At 39.7% G+C, this 19,010-nt stretch overlaps 1 protein-coding gene across 1 annotated transcript in view; it reads left to right on the forward strand.

Annotated features, from left to right (window-relative positions):
• The window catches only part of LOC139627768 (CUB and sushi domain-containing protein 1-like), a 400,363-nt gene that overhangs the window by 86,146 nt on the left and 295,207 nt on the right, over positions 1 to 19,010 (forward strand). Inside the window, exon 2 of the mRNA XM_071488859.1 lies at positions 11,438 to 11,654. Coding sequence (XP_071344960.1) covers positions 11,438 to 11,654 — 217 coding nt within the window. The remainder of the gene's footprint in view (positions 1 to 11,437; positions 11,655 to 19,010) is intronic.

The following is a 19,010-nucleotide window of genomic DNA, read 5'->3' on the forward strand; positions in this document are numbered from 1 at the left end:
AGTGACCCTGTCTTGACTGCTATCTACTGTTTAAATTAGAACATCTCAGCATAATAGTACAGTTTACTACATGTAGATACACACTAAATACACCTAAGGCCATGCACACGCACAACACAAACACACTCACAAACATATATACAGAGGATTGCTTACCATTGCTTGCTCTCAGCACCAATTTTGCTTTGCTGCGCTCTGACACACGTTCAGCAGATTGCTGAGTTTGTGGATTTGATGTTCCCACCTCGCCTTGACCCCAGAAGATCCTGAAATGTGTTTCTGCTTGAGTATGTGTGTATGTGTGTGCTGACTCCATGTTCTCATATTCACAGGTTGACTTTTTAAGAATGCAAAAGACTTCATAGGCTTATTTAGCTTATCCCAAGGGTAAGTTGAATATATAGCACACTGCCTCTTTTTTCAGTAATAACACTGCAGGCTAGTGGGGCATCAGTGATTTTCATTGTCACATCTTTTCTAGTTAGATGGCTCTGTGTATATCTGTGTGTTTCCCCTTCATTGACTCAGGAGCACCTCTACACGGTGTCGAGGAAAACTTGACATGGTGGCGTGGAGACTCTGACAGTTTAAACTGCAGGAAACTCAAACTCTAAAAGGAAAACTCAGAACTTTACTTTGGTGAAAAGACACAACTGTGTTGATGTAAGTGACCTCTACAGCTACAACTGCTCCTGAAAACAGCTGTAATCTATACTTTTATAACAACAGTGGGTCTAATGACTGTGTAATGTGAAACGGGAGAACTCATGAACAATTACTACCTGAGTTCCCCTTGGTTTTGAGGCCAGTAATGTTTTGATTCACTGTCACAACTCTCATTGTGTAATTTCCTTCTGCAGCAGGCACCTGTTTTCAGTGAAAATCTTAAAAAAAACCTGTGCACTACCTATTCAGCATCGAGTGACAGACAGACAGTGTTAGTGACTTGCTGGCAAAATGTAGCAGAGCATTTAGCAGCCAAATATTTCCCTCGGGAGTTTGTGGACACCAAAAGCAGAGCTGAATATTGGATTGCATTCCTCAGGTGGATGGAAACATGACTCCAATAAATGAGTGTTGCTCTGTATCTGCTTGATTTGTAAACAAGCAACTGTTTGCTAACAGGTTCATCATGTCAGCCTAAAAGGTGATAAGTGTTGTGTTTACACATGGTGTGGACAGGCCTGCCATGACTGTTAAAAAAAATTCTAGAGGAAACACTGAATGGTGACCTGCAAAGCATCTTCAGTGGTAACCTTATGCTTTTTATAACTTTATATGGGACCTTTACAAGTGACAGACAGCAAAAAAAAATAGCAGATAGACTGCCTCATATCTAAATAACAATAACATAATAAGAGGCACTGAAGACCTTCCAAGATGAAGATTAAGGGTTAAAGGCAGTGTGAGACCTTAAGAGTCAAGTCATTTTGCACTGTCAAGAATAACTGTTTCCATCTCTCCAGAACTTCAGATTGACAGAAGCTATTATTGATTGTGAACTTTGTCACAGTACGCCCTCTCAGACTCTTAGACGAACTCTGACATATCCATGACTGAAGGATTGTGCTCTAAAAATTCCTGTGTTGTGTGATGTATCTTATCCAAAATAGTCATACTAAGGACTGGGCATGTTTTCTTATTCATCTTTGGTTCTACTACACGTTTACAGCTGGGAGGTGTCAAAGTCCCTTTTGACTGCTGGTCACTGAGCAGCATAAGCACTGCATACAGCATGTCTCATTCACCCTCCTATCTTAGATATGGCAGCCAGTTATGTCATTTTAAACATTTGACCCTAAAATGTCCAATCCGCAAGACTCTTTTCTTCACTGTGGCGACACATTTGGTCGTTGGGGCAGTGTTCTGCACTGCATTTGCCATCACTTCATCAAACTGCCCCCAGTGCTTTGGTTTCACTGGAGTGACATTCTTTCGAATCCCCAAACAAACAAGCATGGGCTGCTCTACTGAGGCTGTTGAAGCAAATACAAATAATGGAATGACAGAATTTCAGCTGGTGCCTATGAGTAACTATGTCCACAGAGTATAGTAATTCAATTCAACTCAATTCAATGTTATTTGTATAGCGCCAAATCATAATATAAATAGGTCGAGACCTTACTTTGTTATAGAGAAAAACCCAACAGTTCCCAGAAAAGAGCAAGCGCTTGGCAACAGGGGGGAGGAAAAACTCCCTTTTAACAGGAAGAAACCTCCAACAGAACCGGGCTCAGGGTGGGGCGGGCTGTCTGCCTCGACCGGTTGGGGAGAGAGGAGAAAAGAGAGAGAGAGAGAGAGAGACCAGGAACAGCTGTATAGGTAATGGTGTTATCAATAATAATGATAGATAACAGTGGTTAATAGTAATGATGAGTAGTGGTGGATCTGGATGCCGCTGCTCCAGAAACAGAGATACAGAGTAGAATGTGGACAGAGAGAGGGAGAGAGAGGAGAAGCACAAACTACCGGAGAGAAAAGAATACAAAGTTAATGGCATAAAGTAGTCGAGAGAGAGAGAGAGAGAGAGAGAGAGAGAGAGAGAGAGAAAGAGCCCAATGCATCATGGGAATCCCCCAGCAGTCTAGCTCTATAGCAGCATAACTAAGGGATGGTTCAGGACATACCCGAGCCGGCCCTAACTATAAGCTTTATCAAAGAGGACAGTTTTAAGCCTGATCTTAAAGGTAGAGAGGGTGTCTGCCTCCAGAACCCACACTGGGAGCTTGTTCCACAGGAGAGGAGCCTGATAGCTGAAGGCTCTGCCCCCTGTTATGCTCTTACAAACTCTGGGAACCACAAGTAGACCTGCCTTTAGAGAGCGAAGTGTCCTATTGGGAAAATAGGGAACTATAAGCTCTTTAAGGTACGATGGTGCCTGACCATTAATGGCTTTGTAGGTGAGGAGGGGGATTTTAAATTCTATCCTGGATTTTACAGGGAGCCAATGCAGAGAAGCTAACACAGGAGAGATGTGATCTCGTTTCCTAGTTCCTGTCAGTACTCGTGCTGCAGCATTTTGTATCAATTATAGGCTTTTCACTGAATTTGAGAATAAAGAATTACAGTAGTCCAGTCTTGAGGTAACAAATGCATGAACTAGCTTTTCAGCATCCTTTAGACACAGAATGGGTCTGATTTTTGCAATGTTGCGCAGGTGGAAGAAGCATGCATTATGTGTAGCTTCACCATTATCACAGGGCAAAGCAAAGGCCGTAGTGAGGCCATGGAGGGCAATGTCAATTTATAGTTTTTCTTAAGTTTGCTAAAGTTTATTTTCAGTGCCTCATTTGGATTTGAATCTCTTGAATCATCTCCTTTTCATTCAATTCAGAACCTAAAGTTGAGTTGCAGGTCGAAGGATGATTGATTATAGATGCAGAGTGGTGGCTTACCTCAGAAAGTCGGAGGGAATCTGTTTTTCAAAGCAAAAATGATGAAAAGTCAAGATAATGTTTTACGATACACACAGACAGGCACATGCACATCTGCAATCACGAGCAATTCTTTCCTGTGCACCTCCCTGCCTCTCACTTTGTCCTTATTGCGGTTTCTATCTTTGATCATGTCTCTCTTTTTTACTTACACGCACACACTTGTGCACACACAAACACACCATCCATCCTACCTATCTGTGCTATCTTCAGACAGCAAACCCTATTCCTTGCTGACAGTGTTTGGGATTTACTCTGGTCATAGCCTTGATTCTCTCTGTGTGTCTCTGCGTGTTTGTTTATTTGTGTGTGTGTGTGTGTATGTGTGAGTATGTCTCATAGCGACTATGATACATGTCTCTTCTACAATCCTGTGGTTGTCATGGTGACTGGGTATGTCCTGTCCTCACCATTTGTTTAGCTCATAACCTTCACTATAGATTAAATATACTGTTTTAACTCATTTTAATGTGCATCCTATTTAATTAATCATTTGACAAGTATTTTAATCTTGTATTTGTCAAATATGCTCTTTGATTGACTTTGAAGCTGAAGTGTAATGAGAGGCGTGGTAGAATTTTCAGCACCGTTTGTTCAGCGCTCTGCACTTAAATGATTTTCACACTATGTTTACTGGCCAACACAAGCAAACTTTGCACAGTGTAATTTTGGCCCAAAAAAGTAAACACATGGAGGTGAAATTTCAGGCAGTTTCTAATTTAAGGATATGCCTTCAAAACCAGTTTTTTGGTTAACTGTGTAACAGTCTGAACAGTTTTTCTTAATAAATTTGTTCGCATTAAAAAAAAAACAAAAAAAAAAAAACAATTAAACCCTGAAACAAGTTGCATTGACCAACTCCTCAGAGCCGTGATGGGTGCAAAAAGTGTTTGAAATAATTGCTTTCACAGGAGGACACAAAGTCTTTTTCAAAACTGTTTTCAGAGTAGTTAAGTGCATAGATGGACTTTGGTATTATTTTCCAGAGACCCGCTTTTATCCCCACTGAGCATGAGCTAAATGGCCCAAAAGCTTGAATCAAACTGCAGTCCCATTTACTTAAACTGTTTGACAGTGGGCTGACAGAGAGCTCGAGAAATGGCGATAGAGAGAAAGACAGACAGAGAGAGGTTGCGGTATTTGTTCTTTGTGTGATAAATATAGGAGGTGAGTGGGTGGAATAAAAACAACCGAACACTCTAGCAGGATAAGAGAGGAAACACAGAGGGATAGATATAATGACACCAGGACAGCACCGATATGACATAGCGATAATAATAGTGAGAAAGTGAGGAAGAGACGTAATGACACTCAGGGAGAGATGTGATGATACTAATACAGAGATAATTGTGGTGAAAGAGGGATGCAGAGAGAGCAGGAGGGATGAAGGAATGACAGAGCAGGACAGAGGTAGAAAGAGGAAAGGGAGGAGGGAGGTGAAGACAGAGAGCTAGGGATACATATAGAGGCTGCAGGGAGGAAACGATGCACGGACAGAGGTACAGGCATGGTGATAATACCAGTGTAATAAAGAGAGAAGGATGAAAATAAGGTTGGAGAGAGAAAGAGATAGAGAGGGAAGATGGAGGGAGATGGAGGGTTGAAGAGAGACAAACATAATGTGGGAGAGACACAATGACTCTGACACAGAGATAATGAAAAAGAGGAGGTGGAGGGCGGACTTGAGAAGAGGTGGGGAAGAGGCAAAAGGGAACGAAAACAAGGATGCCAGAAAAACAGACAACAAATTCCTCTCCTCTCCTCTCCTCTCCTCTCCTCTTCACTTTTTCATAGCTGACATTGAATCACTGCAGTCAATAGTTCTACACAGCGTAACTTAGAAAGATGCATTTGATTTGTGGCTCAGTCTGCCATGGAAAGAGAAGTTCAGCATTTGATTTATGAGTTAGGGACCTTGGGGTCAGGTTCGACCAGAGTGCTCCACCTCTCCACTGCTGCTCAGCACCTAAAATTTAACAATCTGTCTGACTGTTATGTAGATCCGTGCACTGACCCAATCCATTACAGAACAATGCAGACTTTGTTTTGGGTGGTGGGCAAAAATACTTTTTCTGCGCAGGAGATATCTAACATCTCCTAATTGTGCGAGTGGAATGCGAGTGCAATAAGGAAAAAAATATTTAAGTAACAGTATCAGAGTGAAGCCCTGCAAACTTAAATTGCAATTGTTTAAAATGAACATAAAATAAAAAACTGGGGAAAAGCCTCAAAGCCTGTGGGTTATAAATCAAGTGAAACATACCTTTGAGATTAAGCCCTGTGTTTGAATGTAGAGTGACACAGTGTGTGTGTTAACATTTGGGTTAGTGTCTGCATGAGTGCACAGCACATATGGGCATATGACAGCACGTTTTTATCCACGACCCTATATGTCTGCATCTCCAACTACACATACTACTCATACACAGAAATTCATTTCTGTAAGATACACATTCACATTCATTTTTTTGTCTCTCTTACACACAGATAGATGTTGATGGGTCAGTTACCACATTTCACCTGATGGAATTTAGGAAACTTAAAAGTCAGGGCTAATATAACATTTGTTAACATGTCAAAGGCATGAGAAGTCCGACAAAGGGTGTAATGGGAGAGGAAGATGGATACAGTGAGGAAAACGTTGGAAAAATGAATAATTACTCCTGCTGTGAGTATCTACATTATTTCTAATCTGTTTCCCTGACAACGAGACAGACCAGCACACCGAAATCATACAGATTTAAAGGTATCTGCTTCTAAGGTTCTGATTATTAAAACAATAGACAGTGCATGCTTTGTGCAGAGGAAAACAGTACTTTGCGTTTCAAGGCCCAGTATTTATTATGATAGAGGCCGCCACTCATCAACTGACTGGTGGCCTCCATCAACAGTTGGTGGATGTTGAGTATGGATTCGAGTAGGTTCACTTCTTACCTGGGTAAATCACCAGGGTAACTTATGCTGAACACCTGACCTGCTCTGGGGCAAGTTAACTTCAAAGGACCAGATCAAAACCTATCAACAGCCAAACTACTGACCAAACAGATACCTGGAAAAACTGAGTCATTATTCCTACAGGATCCTGACAGGAACAAAAGAGTTTACAATCAAATGATAAATAATAATGAGAAGAAGATATTTTTAAAGATCAGTCAAATGTGTTTGCCATTCCAGACACTGTATGTGTCCACTCTGGTTTTAAAATAGAGCTTCTAACAAACAGAGACGAGTTTATCACACTAAATAAATACATAACAACTATTACGCTATTCAACTGAACAAAGATCTTTTAATCCCAACAGGATTTCTGACAGCATTGATGCTTTTACTCTCTTCTTCATCACTGCAGCTCAGAATAACATGAGGAGACTCTGTGATGATAACTGGAAATAAAAACTAAACCCTCTGATGACTTTTATCAGAAAAAAATATCTCCAGACTATTTCCCATGTTTATAAATTAACATTTCAGTTAGATTGACCTCCTCAGACGTGAAGTACCTCTCTCCTCTCTGCCTTGGCAGCAGAAACAGTCTGACATTACTTTAACTTTTTTTATATAATATTCACAGACACATTTATCATAATTTGTTCATTATTTGACAAAAGAGCAATCATACTCTGCAAGAAACTTTATAATATTTTATGCACTTATTTACATTGAGCCTATGTTCTTAGTCTGACCTTAATAATTGAAAATTATTTCTAGTAACTTTTTACTCTATTCATGTGATAATATTGTTTACATTTCACCCTGTTTAATATGACTTTACCAGCAGGTATCACCGTTTTTCTTCTTATATCACATTAAGTACTTTATTAATATTTCTGACGATGTTGCTTATAATTAAAACCTTGCCACCCTCACATGAACGCGCTCATAGCTGATAACCCAGGGTTCACTGAGCCAGTTGATAACCAGCTTCGTGGTACAGGATATTCAGGATGGCCAATGCTAGGTTCAGTTAAGCCACGTAATGAAAAGTTATCCTGGTTATGCTGAATTTGCGTCATAGCACAGGCCTCAGAAGATATTTCTGTTACCAAAACCAAAAGTTGCTTGCCTTTAGGGATGGCAGTGTTACTTTGGTCAGTTGGCATGTCAACAACTTTGGTCTGAACTAAACTAACCATTATTGAATGAATTTCTGAATGAATAAAACCTGTAAAATTAATGACACTCCCCTCAGCCTCAGTTTTACTTTGTATTCAGTGCTAATTAGCAAACATTAGCATGCTAACACTAAACTAGGTGGTGAACACAAGCAACACACCTGCTACCTTTACTTGCTTACTATTACATTTACCTTTACTCATTTGGCAGATGCTTTTACCCAAAGCAGCTGACAACTGAGGGACAACACTAAAGCTTCAGTGCAGTGGGAGACCTTGGTGTAAGAACTAAGTTTTACCTCTATTCAATATGTGCAGGGACATCAGGTAGAGGAGTGCGCTGAAAGTGCATTGTAAGTGCTAGTTAGGCATGTAAGGTGTTAGAGGGGTTAGAAAAGGAGGTGGTCTCTGAAAAGTTGGGTCTTCAAGAGACTCTTGAAGATAGAGAAGAATGCCTCTGCTTCTAGCATTCAGTTGATTGTTCCACCATCGGAGAACCACAGATGAGAACAATCTGGACTGTGATTGCCTTGTGTGCAGGGATGGCAGTCCCAGACAACATTCCTTGAAGGAAGGCAGTGGCCAAGAAGCATTAGCCTGTATGACTGAGTTCAAGTAGATGGGTGCAGACCTAGAAGTCACTCTGAAGACAAGCATTAGTGATATAAGTTTGATTCAGGCGGCCATGGGTAGCCAGTGTAGGTCGATATGTAGCGATATGTAGTGACATGCTCTTTCAGGATGATTGAAAGACCAGATGAGCAGTAGTTGAGGCGACCAAGAGTTGGGGATTCTTCCTACGTTGTATGGTGTGAAGAAGCATGGTCAGAGAAGGATAGCTGATCCTCACACATGACACCCAGGTTTCTCATGACCTTGGTTGGGGTAAAAGATGAAGAGGTGATGAAGAGACCGATTGGTTGGTATGGCGGAGTTCAGTCTTAGAGAGATTTAGATTAAAGCATTACTTCATCTATATGGATATGTCAGAGAGACAAGCTGACATCCATGCAGAGACTGTGGGATCGTCTAGTGGGAGCAATGGGTATAGTCTGGTGTCATCTGCTAAAATCAGCATTGTTATTTTGAGCATATTAGCATGCTGACTTTAGCATTTAGCTCAAAGCAACGCTGTGTAATAGCACAGCCTCACAGTGCCCCCAGCATAGCTGTAGACTCTTTTCCTCCTCTGTCATTTCTTACAGTGAATAAGAAATGGTGGTGTTTTGTCGTCTTGCTCACATGGACAGCTGTTAAAAGGACTGCCCATATGGTTTTCAGTTACTGGACAGTCTCTCCAGCCAACAAAATGTAAGCATGAAAAACTAGAGGGAGGAAGAATTCAGTGCTACATCAACAAAGAGGCTACGCAAAGTACTTTTTACTGAAGTGCCCCAAGTATGGTGCTGCAATGTGGTATCCGGTATGATGCAAATATCTGCTGAATTCTACTTATCCCATCTGCTCAAAAGTGGGCAGAGGGGGATCTGGCAGCAGCACAGACCACAGACAGGAAGAGAGAGACAACTGGAGACAGAATGAGAGACAGACACAAAGACAGCTGAGGGGGAGAGGTGAATTGGGTTGGAAAGACAGTGGAGAACAATCTGAAATTAATCTGGACACTCCAGATGGTTTGGAGTTTGTGTATGTGCGTGTGCAATCACACATACTGTACACGTGTCCGTCTCTGTTGCTACCAGCTTGTCCATTTGGGCCTGTGTATAGGTATTTACGTATGTTTGTGTGCCTTGTGTTACTTCAGACAAACAAGAACATCTGGTATGTGCACAATGAGCAAGTTCTGATCTAATTTTGACGGAAAATGACAAAAAACACTCAGAAGCAGACGCACAAATTGTTTGTTGACTAGATTGTGATCTAGTAGATAGGCCTAGTTGTCTGTGGAGTGTACAACACATTTCTGTGAGTGTGTATGTAAGAGAGTGTGTGTTCTCACTGATATAAGGTTAATAAATCAATAACCGTTGCTATCTGATAAAAAAATTACTGCTGGCTTTCATGTTGTCCACACACACACACACACACACACACAGACACACACACCACTGTTCTATGTTCCCTGTATATTCTAGTAGTTTTAGGAGTGAACTGTATGAAGTCTTCCTGGAGGAAAGAGTAACAGAAGATGAAAGATGGAGGAGAGAAGATAGGAGTGAAAGAAGGGTCTCTAAATGAGGGAAGAGGAGACGAGGAGAGCGAAGATTTACAGACTCTAGGCACAGTGTGCCATTGTGGAGGATCCTTAAACCCTGATTGTCTTTTATTTTTCCCTTGGTATTTCACTTTTTCAAGTCAGTTGCATACAATCCATAAAATCCTTTTATGTTTTTTTTTTATTTTATTTTTTATTTTTTTGCATAATTAATGTTTTGTCAATTGAAACTACCGTGGTTAGCTTTTACGGGCTTCAAATTTGGTAAGTTTTGTTTTGCTTTAGTTAGCGTTGGCCTCCTGTTTTGAGTTTTGATTTACTTTTGTTGAATTCTTGCTGATTCTGGGTTTTTTTGTCCACTGCAGTTACATGTGTACCCTTTACCAGATTAGCTTAGCTTTTGGCAGCTTTATGATCTGCTTTATTATTAATTCACTGCTTTTTTTCTCCAACCAAACTTCACACTCATAAATTCTTCAAACTCTCCTGTGTATGTGTCTGTACAAATACATTCATATGTGTATATGCAAGTATTCAGCAGTGACTGATACTCAGTGGGAATGTCAAGTGCTGAAGGTACTACTCATATAGCACAGGTGGTGGAAGAGCATATAAGCACTTACCCTCTGCATTGGACCATATCCTATGTCATACTAGCTTTCAACAGGGACATTTGAATTATATGACCATAAGGTTCCTTTAACTTTAAAACAAGTTAAAATTAGTGCATAATAATTATACTTTAACCTCTGAGCAAAATTTGGAATGGTTAATGCTAACATTTTATGCGCTACACTGAATAATTTTATCTTCTTGGTGTGATGTGCAGAAATGTTGGCCAGTATATTTAAGAAAAACATATATAAAAAAAAATGTTTACATTGTGTTTTGTTAAGAAAATAGGTGCATGTGAGCTGGCTCAGTAGCAGGTTAGTGATTATGATTGTGTCTGTATGCGTGCATTTGTGTGTGGGTGCAACTCCGTGTAGTTACTGTAAAAGATATGAGCTCCCTGCTGGTCAATTCAGTGTGATGGGTGGACAGTTGAAGGGTTGTATAAGGTCTTATGTCTGCATGTTTCAATGTTTAATATGTAAAACAACACAATGCAAGATTCAGTACATGCTTAAGTGGGTATAAGTGTATATGTCATAGGAGGTTGTTTCTAGCCTGAGATCAGTAGATTACAGCACTAACGTTGTAAGGATTAAAGGATTAATGCCATGAAGTCTAAATATATATACAGTATGTGCTCATACTCTGGCACTTTGCATGAAGGCTTCACATGACATATGCTGTAGTGTCAAGGGAGGATGTGAGGCATGTGTTGCATTATGTTGGAGTTCCTGCAAATACAGGGGCTTGTTACTCTAGTAATGCTTGGCTTGGCACATAGCGCATATTTAAGCTCTTCTCAGTGTTTTATTTCACATGCACAATCCATTACATTATTTCTAAATCTTTTGAAGGACATAATTTAAAACTTTCATCACAGTGTTATCTACATTCATTCTTTATTTTCTTGCCCTGAACACAGCACAGAATTTGACAAATGTTAGATGGCTACTGGCTAAAAATGAAAATGTCTCTAACTTTGAAATCTGTAGTATACAAGCATGATCTTTCATCAAAATGATATTCTTTGATTTAATGCAGAATGCAAATTTGAGTTCCTGGTATTTTAATATTATTTTTTTCTCATGTCTCTCTTCCAGCTGAATCTTGTGGTGGTGTAGTCCAAGGCCTGAATGGTACCATAGAGTCACCTGGTTTCCCCCACGGCTATCCCAACTACGCAAACTGTACATGGCTGATAATAACAGGGGAGAGGAACCGAATCCAGCTAACCTTCGTCACGCTGGCGCTGGAGGAAGACTTTGATATTGTATCAGTTTATGATGGACAACCATCGCCGGGCAACTTAAAAATGAGGTTAGACATTATTCTTACATTTACTTTTCTATCCTGCTCTTCTGTTGCTCTGATCTCTCTCCTCCCCCTTTCTCGTTGACCTTCTCTGACTCACACTTTGACTATAGCCTACCTTCTACTCCAGCTCTACTAATTTTACCTCCTCTGAACAAAAAGTCAACATTTGCACAACAACATATTTCTTTTGACATCCAGGTTTTAATTCTAATTTCATTTAGATGGAAAATGACACAGTGACTATAAAACTAAAGAAGAGTCAGTTTTAATTTGAGTGGATTTCTCTAAAATCGGATTAATAGTTAGAAAAGGACACCCATTTGTGCATGGTCCACCTTCTTCATGGTCAAAAAATGTGAGATAAGTGAGATTTACCAAAGCATAGGCTTTGATATTATTTTCGGCCGGCTGTTTTATTGACTGCTAAAAAGTTCATCAGTAACACCATCTACTGGAGCATAAAATATTTGATAAAATTTAGATAGGAATTGTTGTCATGATTCATAGCTTAGGTGAAAAGGCACAGCTTTTGTTTTGAAAAGTGTTTGAAAAACACTTTACTGCAAAGGATGGAAATTTAACTGCTTTGCAAAACATTAAGGTGCAGACAGAGCAATAGCAAAAGAGAAATTGGTTTCTACATTAGATGTAATATAACCTATGCATTTCAAACTGAGTCCTCTTCCTCAGTTATCAAGGTTGTTAAGGAAGAGGCTCTGGAAATCACAGAGGGTAAATCGCATAAAAGCAATGAGTAAAAACAGGAAGAAGCGTGTCTGTAGGCCAAAACATATGATCTGTGTGGGTTGGATGGAAAAATGATTCTTATCTTTTACAATTGAGAAAAATTAAAAAATTAAAAATTAGTTCTTATACATTAACAAAGGTGCAGTTAGCATAGCTGTTACACTATGGAGAAGGAAAAGGCAAAGATTTGTCTCAATTTATAATCTCAGAAAGAGAAGACAATAAGGAAATTACATCATTGACATGACAGTATGCAACTTTTAGGATAGGTCTCAGGTTCAGGTTCACACACTGCATATAAACACACTGCAACTGAAAATTAAGCTGACCACGTGTCTGAAACTCTTACCTATTAAGCAGAGAGTGTTGCAGTTTTTTACATAAATAGGAACCAGCTTGCCAACTGCAAAAATGTAGATATTGCAATAAATAGGACAAAGAATAATATTTTATCAAGAAAACCTGTTTTATCAAAATTAACTTTAACTTAATTTTAAAAAATAAGGACAAAACTCATGAATATACAAGGTAAATGGAACAACGATGGCCTGAATGCAAAGTCCACATACAATGGTTGTGGACGACCTCTGGTACCTAGTACAATCCTTTAGTACCTTTTTATTTCATTTTGCACTTTGAATATAGGAGTGTCATAATCATGCAGATATAACCAATCTTACTAGGTTAAAAGCCATGACTTAGTGGAGTATTTTAATTTTTTTTTTTTTGTTCGTTGATCTAAAAAAGATAAATATAAGTCATTGGCATTGGTGAATTGGCAGCATCCCTACTTGGTGAGTTGTATGACTGTAATGTTGTTGTAGAAAGGCAGATATAACAGCATCTACAAAGCTGGCAAACTGTGGGAAGCTTATTCATACTGCTCTGCTTGTATGTAGGAGGGATGAGCTGGGACTGCACCAAGTAGTGTTTGAGGTTGGTGGTTTATGGATAACAGTGGGTTTTTCCTTGAAAACATTATGTAGTTGTGTTAGTGTCAGTGTTTGAGTAGAACACGGTTATTTTTCTTGCATGGAGGAGAATAATGTCAACTGCAGACTACAATGAGTGAGTGGGTTTGTGTGGAGGCATACAGTAAGTATCACCATCATATCCTGTCTCTAGTTATTGGCTTCTTTGCAAGGCCAAGGCTACAGTAAACAATTATCTATAAAGGTATTCATTTGAATAATGAGCTAAATCAGTGTAGAAGGTTAGTCCAGGATTTAGGACTTCTCTTTTGTTTTAAGAATATAATTTATTTATAAAAATAAAAAATAAATTAAAAAAATAATAACTTGTATTTATGCTATCACGGTTCTGAAAAGTTGTGAAAAGTTGTTACAAAGAAACATTTCTTTGTTTTGATATTTACAGATTAGTTTGTTGTGTGAAAATAGCACATTTTGTGTTAAATCAAATCCCAAAACTCACCTCTGCATCACCTCCCTAATTTCCTCAGTCTGATGCTTCTTGTATCAGGTATTATTTTAGTAGCTCTTTAGGAAAGCTTTAGCATCATTGTTGTTTGTGATCTTGCCTGCATTATTCTACCTGTTGCTGTTGTTGTGCTGCAGATCCACAATAAGCACTCTGGACTTTGTTTGGGCTTATGTTAAGCTTAGCTTCACTGAACTTTGGTGCGATTATCTCAAGACTCAAGGGACTACTTCAAAACACAGAGTTGTTAGATCATTCACTATGTTAATTTTCCAAAATGTCTTTTCATATATTTGTGAACTGAGCTTGAACAGTGATTAAGTATATTGAAAAAAAATCAAAGGAAAGTAATAAAATCTATGTATGAAAATAAAATTAAACTCCCAAATGAATTAAAAACCACAGCTGATCTCACATAGTCTCCTTTTGTTTGCTTCCATCTGTTGGTCTTTTTTCTTTTTTTCTTTTTTCCCATCTATCTTTCATTTTCCAACATTTGTCTTTATTCAACTGGCTGCCTCTGCTGTGGTCAGTTCAAGATGAGATACGCAATTCAGCTTAACTTCATGTCTTCACAAAATACATAAAGCTTCTCTTACAAGTACAAGGATTTCGTGGTTTAAATTTGAAGCACCTCCTGACATGTATATGCGCATAATTTCAACTTGAGTTGACTTGATTGTATTGGTCCTCTAGACTCTGCAGATGACAAGTTGATCAAGGCTAGCTTGTCAGGTACTGCAGGTACTGGACCCCCTACTGACAATGTGTGTTCAAAGTTGTTGGCCCGAGGCATATTTCTGCTGAGACAGTGGAACCACCAGAGTGTGCTGTCTGCAGGCCCTACACTAAGTGAGATGACAGCTGCACCAGAAATTTCCAGTGCTGTCCAGAACTACAGCTGTGGCATGTGATGACCCCTCTGGGCTGATTGCTCCTTCCATGGCTCAGACGGACAATAATGTATTCTCGTCTTTCCTCCTGCCAAATCAGGGCTGTTTTTATAATCTTAGATGTTCTGAGAACTAATTATTTTGTTGGGATGTGGGAACAATGGTTTGTTGCTGCTTATTATAGGACTGCCAATTCATGAATTAATCAGAATAAAAAGGTTGTTGTGGAAAACTGCAGTGGCGGGTGATGTAGCAAGATGTGGCACTTGCAACCTTTTGCCAGCTTGGTGGCTCTGTCGGTGCCATTTGCTGGTGTTAATTGGCTCTGGAGTTACTTGGCACTCACATTATCGGACAGCGACCCAAACATACCAGGAGTATTTCAGCTGCTCTGTCCCTTGCAAGCCCTCAAATGTAAAAGATCTTTAGAAGAGTGGTGTATTAGCTGCTTACACAGCTTCTGGCCTTAAGTGCTTGAGCTCTTGCAGTGAACCCATTCCCAATGTCATTTAGATCAAGTGACTAAGCTGGGAGGTACAGGCTCATTCTCTCCTCAGCTCAGCTCTGTTGATGTTAGCACTTCTCTGAATGGTGTGGACATTCCTCAAGACAGGCAGCATAGTGCTGAATTGAGACCTATGGCCAGCCTTCTTTTGTGCCCTTGGGGTCTTCCTGGTGTGTGTCACTGCTGGCAAAGCTTCGGCCTGGCTTGGAAAGCTTCCTCCAGCTCCAGCTGAGCGTCAGTAGCGATTGAATCACATCCACCATCCTCTCTTTGCTTATTGGAGTGTAACTTATGTTTTTACATAAAACATTTCACCCTGTCCATGCAAGAGCTGATTCCAATTATCCTGCTGCTTTCCGTTCTCTGTCTGAGCTCCACGAGGGCAGTGGTCAGCCGGTTGACCTAAAACCCTCTCCTCCTCTCAGCTTCTGGTGGAATGGTGTAAGTCTCGCTGATATGAACCTATCAGACTGCCCACATGGACAGTAGGATGAAGGCAATAGGAGCCGACTGCTCTCTCTTTGTTCACAAAGAGAAGCACAGAAGAGGCAGGATATATCTTTTTCTCATGACCCACCCCTCCAACTGCCCTCAGACCTTGTGTGTAGGGGAATGCTGCAATCTCATATATAGAAGAAGGGCTGACCCGGCATCTGTGGCCTCTTCTTACCAACCCCAGCTGTGCGTCAGCAGCAGAAACTCTGCTCCATCCCACTCAATCTGATGACTGATGTCAGCAGTGTGGAAATATTTATTTCTGAAACTGAAAAGCTTCTCTCATACAGAAATCACTGCCTGCTCTGTGCCTGTGTCTTATACTGTATAAGAAAGTCACAGCTTTCCAGCCAGTTTTGTCAAAGTCACCATTCCCGAATAGGCAGATGCAGAAGGAATAGTTGGAAAGTATTTTTTTTAATAGTTTAAAAAAAAATGTTTTTAAATAATCCCCATTACAGCTATCTAAACGCCAGCCCGCCACTGCTCTGAATCAGTGAGGAAAGTAAAAGTTTTTACAGCCATCGCTCAAGCCTGCAGGCATGAGTGAGTGATACTCGAAAGATGGATTTCATCACTTTAAGTATCACTTTAAGGTTCTTCTGTTTGTCACTTTCATGATAGTCAAATCTCTTTGGAACATAAAGTTTATTGTAAAGGAATTGGTGTAATGGCTGCCTCTGATGTAATGTCTCGCTTGTGTAAAGTGTCCTGGGATGACATTTTGATCAGTTTCCTTTCTTACACAATCTGAAGATAGAGGGTTTGATTCTGCTGTTTGTTATTTTCATTGTCTGAAGTCATACATTTTGTGTATCCTCCAGCAGTTCAACTGTCTTAGCATTTGTGAAAGCCAGGTGTGATTAATTGGATGTGATGATCCTGGTGGATCCTGGAGAAGAACATTTGTATATAAAGTTGAGAAGTTTTATTGTCAGGTGTCATAGATCAGAACTGCATTTTCTTGCTGGGAGGTGGTGGGTGGAGGTGGTGGGAATCGCTGGCAGCAGTTGATATAGATGTAAAGGACCATTCTGGTAATGCCACTGGTTATTAGTTGGGTATGTTAGAAGACAGGCAGTTGAATATGGAAATGGGGCTGCTATGATCTCTCACACCAGGATCACTGTTACTGAAAGTGTCATGCACATATGTTAGGAAAATTCACTGAATGCATACTTGGGAGGTTGGGGGACAATGAATGGGTCAGCAAAACATCGGACTTTTATACAGGAGAACACTGTTCATTTCCTGTTTTCAGACAGTTGCTGATGTTCTTACAAAAAACAGTCCTTTACTGTGGTTGCCCAGATGTGTGAACACCCATAAAAAGCCAAAACTGTGTTGTGGCTTTTTATGGGTGTTCACACATTGTGTTGTGGCTTTAGCATTTGTGTCGTGGCTTTTGCATTTGTGTCGTGGCTTTTGTGTTTATGTTGTTGCTTTTGCATTTGTGTTGTGGGTTTTGCATTGTGTTGACCCATCTGGGCCACCATACTTTACCTTTGCCGCAGATTTTGTTGATATTGTTAGCAAAATAGTTCAAAATTCAATGTCACACCATGAATTCTTTTTTTTTTTCTTTTTTTTTTTTTTTTGCAGTGATTAGTAACAGTTTTGGAAGGCACTGCGAAATTGTATTATCCTGCAGGGGTGTCAGATCACAAAATGCTCCTATGTGTCATCTAGAGGCACTGACAGACAACTTATTTTTATTTTGTCATTTTTTGCCAATACCCACAGACATTCCTGATTTTACATTACCCCTTGTTTCTAACCCTGGCTTGGACCAGTCTTCCTGCTATTTCCGCTCTATTTTATGGTGCTGCTGGAAATTCATCATACTTTTAGTTAGTTTCTCTAAACCATTAGGAGAGCAATTATGGAGTCAGGTCAGAGGATACAGCAAGGCAAGCCACTGACATTCTTATGGTTTGTGTCATCTACCCTTTGGGTCTTGTGTCAGGAGGTTACTGTATTTCCACAGCTGCGCATGAGGTTTTTGCTAAAGTGTTTTCTCAGACTGCACTTAGACCTGCAATTTCACAAGTTAAGGGATACCTTTTTGATCTCTGCAGGATGAGTTTCTTTAAGTTTGTGTGTGACCCACACTCCAGCAAATGGGTTCGTCAGAAGATTTATGTAGCATACAAACATGTCTGCCCTCCTCTGGCCTTTGTCTTCTTTTCATAGGGCATTACTTTTATGTCTTAACTATCTTAATGAACATCTGCCGTCATGGTAATAGCAATGTGCATTATTGTCTGCCACACTCTTTTTTTGTTTCAGAATCAGAATCAGAATCAGAATCGGTTTCATTGCCAAGTATGTTTCCACATACAAGGAATTTGTGCTGGTGATTGGTGCAATTGGGGATCTGGGGGGATCAGTGACAGATTTTTCAAGTAATGCCACAGTATTGTTGGCAAATGTGTTTTGTTCAAATCTAACACATAGGGCCTTTAAAATGCAATTGCACAGTGACTCTGGACAGGTTTGATGTTTATTTTGGTTGTAGTGCTTAATGTTATCCACTGTATTACAGTTTTACAACTATTACAGAGTTACAACTATTCCTATGTTGTTTAGAACTCTACAAGGGCCAATATTACGTAAATGGATAGATTCTGCAGTTTTGTCTTCTTTTCTTTCAACCATCCAGGCCTCTGCACCCTAATATAATATACAACGACTACACTGCTTCCTGAATGAACAATATCAATAAACATTGATTCCTAAGGCAGAATAGCTGACATATGGAGAGAAGGTTGCAGAACTACTTATATCTAATGGAATTTAAAGGTTGCAAAGATTAGAAATCTAATCAACACAAACTTAATGGTGATAAAAGACATGCCATCAACAGAGGAACTATTTTGCATGTTGTTAGAGAAAAGATCTGTGGCAAATACATATTTCAGCTATTCATGAAATTTAGAAATAAAAAATAATTGCCACTTACACTTGATGAGCTAATTTCATCACAATTGCAGTGGTTCTTGTTGTGGCCAGAGAAATGAGTTTATTGTGCACTGATAACGGCCTTTGCCCCATAATTCAACAGAATGCACTGTGTCCCTGTTTACTGTATGTTAGGGGGGGGTGGACAGAATTTTGGAAACACATTTCATTATGATGCACTCAATTTTAATTCCACCATTTATATTCCAGGTTGTTGTGTTGGATTGCATGGCGTTTCTAATAAACTTGCAAATACTGTATGTACTGTATGTGTAAAAAATGATTATCTCATATCATTATATCTGTGCTCATACCCTT

The sequence above is a fragment of the Trachinotus anak genome, unplaced genomic scaffold, assembly GCF_046630095.1.
Source record: "Trachinotus anak isolate AG129_WGS33_773 ecotype Australia unplaced genomic scaffold, CSIRO_AGI_Tana_v1 ptg000011l, whole genome shotgun sequence".
Taxonomy (NCBI): domain Eukaryota; kingdom Metazoa; phylum Chordata; class Actinopteri; order Carangiformes; family Carangidae; genus Trachinotus; species Trachinotus anak.